General features: G+C 34.8%; 1 protein-coding gene across 1 annotated transcript; it reads left to right on the top strand.

Moving 5' to 3' along the window:
• Positions 1-315: 315 nt before the first annotated feature.
• LOC110625505 (ethylene-responsive transcription factor WIN1) lies at positions 316-989 on the top strand. The gene is made up of 2 exons (XM_021771121.1): positions 316-395; positions 479-989. Exons 1-2 carry the CDS (start codon positions 316-318, stop codon positions 987-989), a joined length of 591 nt encoding a protein of 196 aa, XP_021626813.1.
• Positions 990-1,941: the final 952 nt, after the last annotated feature.

The raw sequence follows: 1,941 nt of genomic DNA, 5'->3' as shown, positions 1-1,941 counted from the left end.
ACATTAAAATTCTAATTAATATAGCAAACAAAGTGATAACATCCTAAGTATATTTTATGGCAATTACCTCTGAAATAAAACAGAAAATAACTCATAAGATGGTCAGATGCAATCGTACAATAATTGAATTAAAAAAAATTGAATGTTATTAACTATTTTGATCAAATTTACAAAATTTTAAATACTAGAAAAAAAGCTAGATACCCTTTTGCATGTGAATTTCCCATCAACAACAGCATATATACGTACACAACCCTAGCAGTCTCTTGTAGTTTCCCTCTCTCAAGAAAATATATAGTAGTCAGGAATAGCAACATGGTACAATCTAAGAAGTTCAGAGGTGTCAGGCAGCGACGCTGGGGCTCATGGGTCTCTGAGATTCGTCATCCGTTACTGTACATCTCTCTCTATATATATCTGTATATAATGGAGGTATCATTTCGTATTGATTAATTAACTTTTGTCGTTTGTGACACAGGAAAAGAAGGGTGTGGCTGGGAACTTTTGAGTCGGCTGAAGCGGCAGCTAGAGCATACGATGAAGCAGCAGTTTTAATGTGTGGCCGGAATGCCAAAACAAACTTCCCTGTGGTCACAGATAAACAAGGCTATGACGACAAGTCTTCTTTCTCATCGTCTCCTGCTCCTTCCACTGCTACTGCTACTACTCGTCTGTCTTCCTTGCTTAGTGCCAAACTTCGCAAGCCTTGCAAATCTCTATCTCCTTCTCTTACTTGCCTAAGGCTTGACACTGAGAGTTGCCATATTGGAGTATGGCAAAAGCGTGCAGGGCCACGTTCAGATTCCAATTGGGTTACGATTGTTGAGCTTGGAAAGAAGGGTCAACGAGCTCAGGAGCCTAAATTTCCAGGGTCGTTGGAGACGCCACAAGTAATGGTAGGACAAGAAGTCGGTGGTGGTGGTGGTGGTTTAGATGAGGAGAAGAGGATTGCATTGGAGATGATAGAGGAACTGCTCAATAGTAACTGAACTTGGCTATGATGAACTCTTCATGTGGCTCCAAAGACATTGGAGCTATTGCATGTGAACTCATAACATATGAATTTATATATTAGAACAAGTTTTTAGGTTTTTAGATGGTATTGCATCAACTAGATAAATCTTCCTTAATTAGAATGTGACCTAAAATTAGTCTACTAGATAGGAATAATCATCACAAGCCATGTAAACCTTTTTTAACTTTGCTGGAAAGAAGAAAAGAAAAGAAAAGAAAATTTTTTCTGTTGATATCCTTTACTACAAAAATGTAAGTGTGCATCTTGACATTTTTTATACATTCCACAAAATTCATTAAAGCTGGAATAGAAGTAATATGATGAGTTTCAGAACTTTGAGCAAAAAAAATCCCAAGCTTTTGGAGCTTTGAATAGGCCATGTGATGGAGATATTGAAGAAAATTGTCAAGAGATATTACCATATGTACTTCAGTTTAATTGAATACTTGCAAGGAAATGGTGACAAGCCATTCATGACAAGAAGTGGGGACTGTTCCTGGTTGGTGGCCTATCATCAGTTCCCTTCAATTAATTGACATTCAAGTTTTGTTTCTTCGATTCGATTCATGGATATGCTGCTTTAGTTTTTTTTTTTTTTGGAATAATTGGTATCATCAGTCTATTGAATTGAAATTAAATATTTATTCACACTAAATAAAATGGTCTCGGTGAATATTTATTTCATTCGTAAATTTTCTTAATAGTTATTGGTTAGGAATTTCTTGTCACACCCATTTAATTAATAGGTAGCATATATATGGTTTTTGTTTGTTTTAAAACTTAATTTTCTAAACTTTACTTAGTTAGATGCACAAGTTAAGTTATACCTTTGTAGGTAGAATTTTTTATTGTTGTGGTGTATTACAAAATATTTATAATTGATGTTGCTTTAAATTTTTTCGCAGGTATAAATTATTTAAAATAGA

Source organism: Manihot esculenta, chromosome 11 (genome assembly GCF_001659605.2).
Source record: "Manihot esculenta cultivar AM560-2 chromosome 11, M.esculenta_v8, whole genome shotgun sequence".
Lineage (NCBI taxonomy): Eukaryota > Viridiplantae > Streptophyta > Magnoliopsida > Malpighiales > Euphorbiaceae > Manihot > Manihot esculenta.
The sequence above is the reverse complement of the archived record's forward strand: the minus strand, read 5'-3'. Positions and strand labels throughout refer to the sequence as shown.

What these genes read in the sequence shown, in the direction of transcription:
- LOC110625505 (XM_021771121.1), top strand. Translation starts at nt 316, where the DNA reads ATGGTACAATCTAAGAAGTTCAGAGGTGTCAGGCAGCGACGCTGGGGC. An exon ending in GAGATTCGTCATCCGTTACT is followed by an intron (nt 396 to 478) that starts GTACATCTCTCT and finishes TTTGTGACACAG; the next exon opens with GAAAAGAAGGGTGTGGCTGG.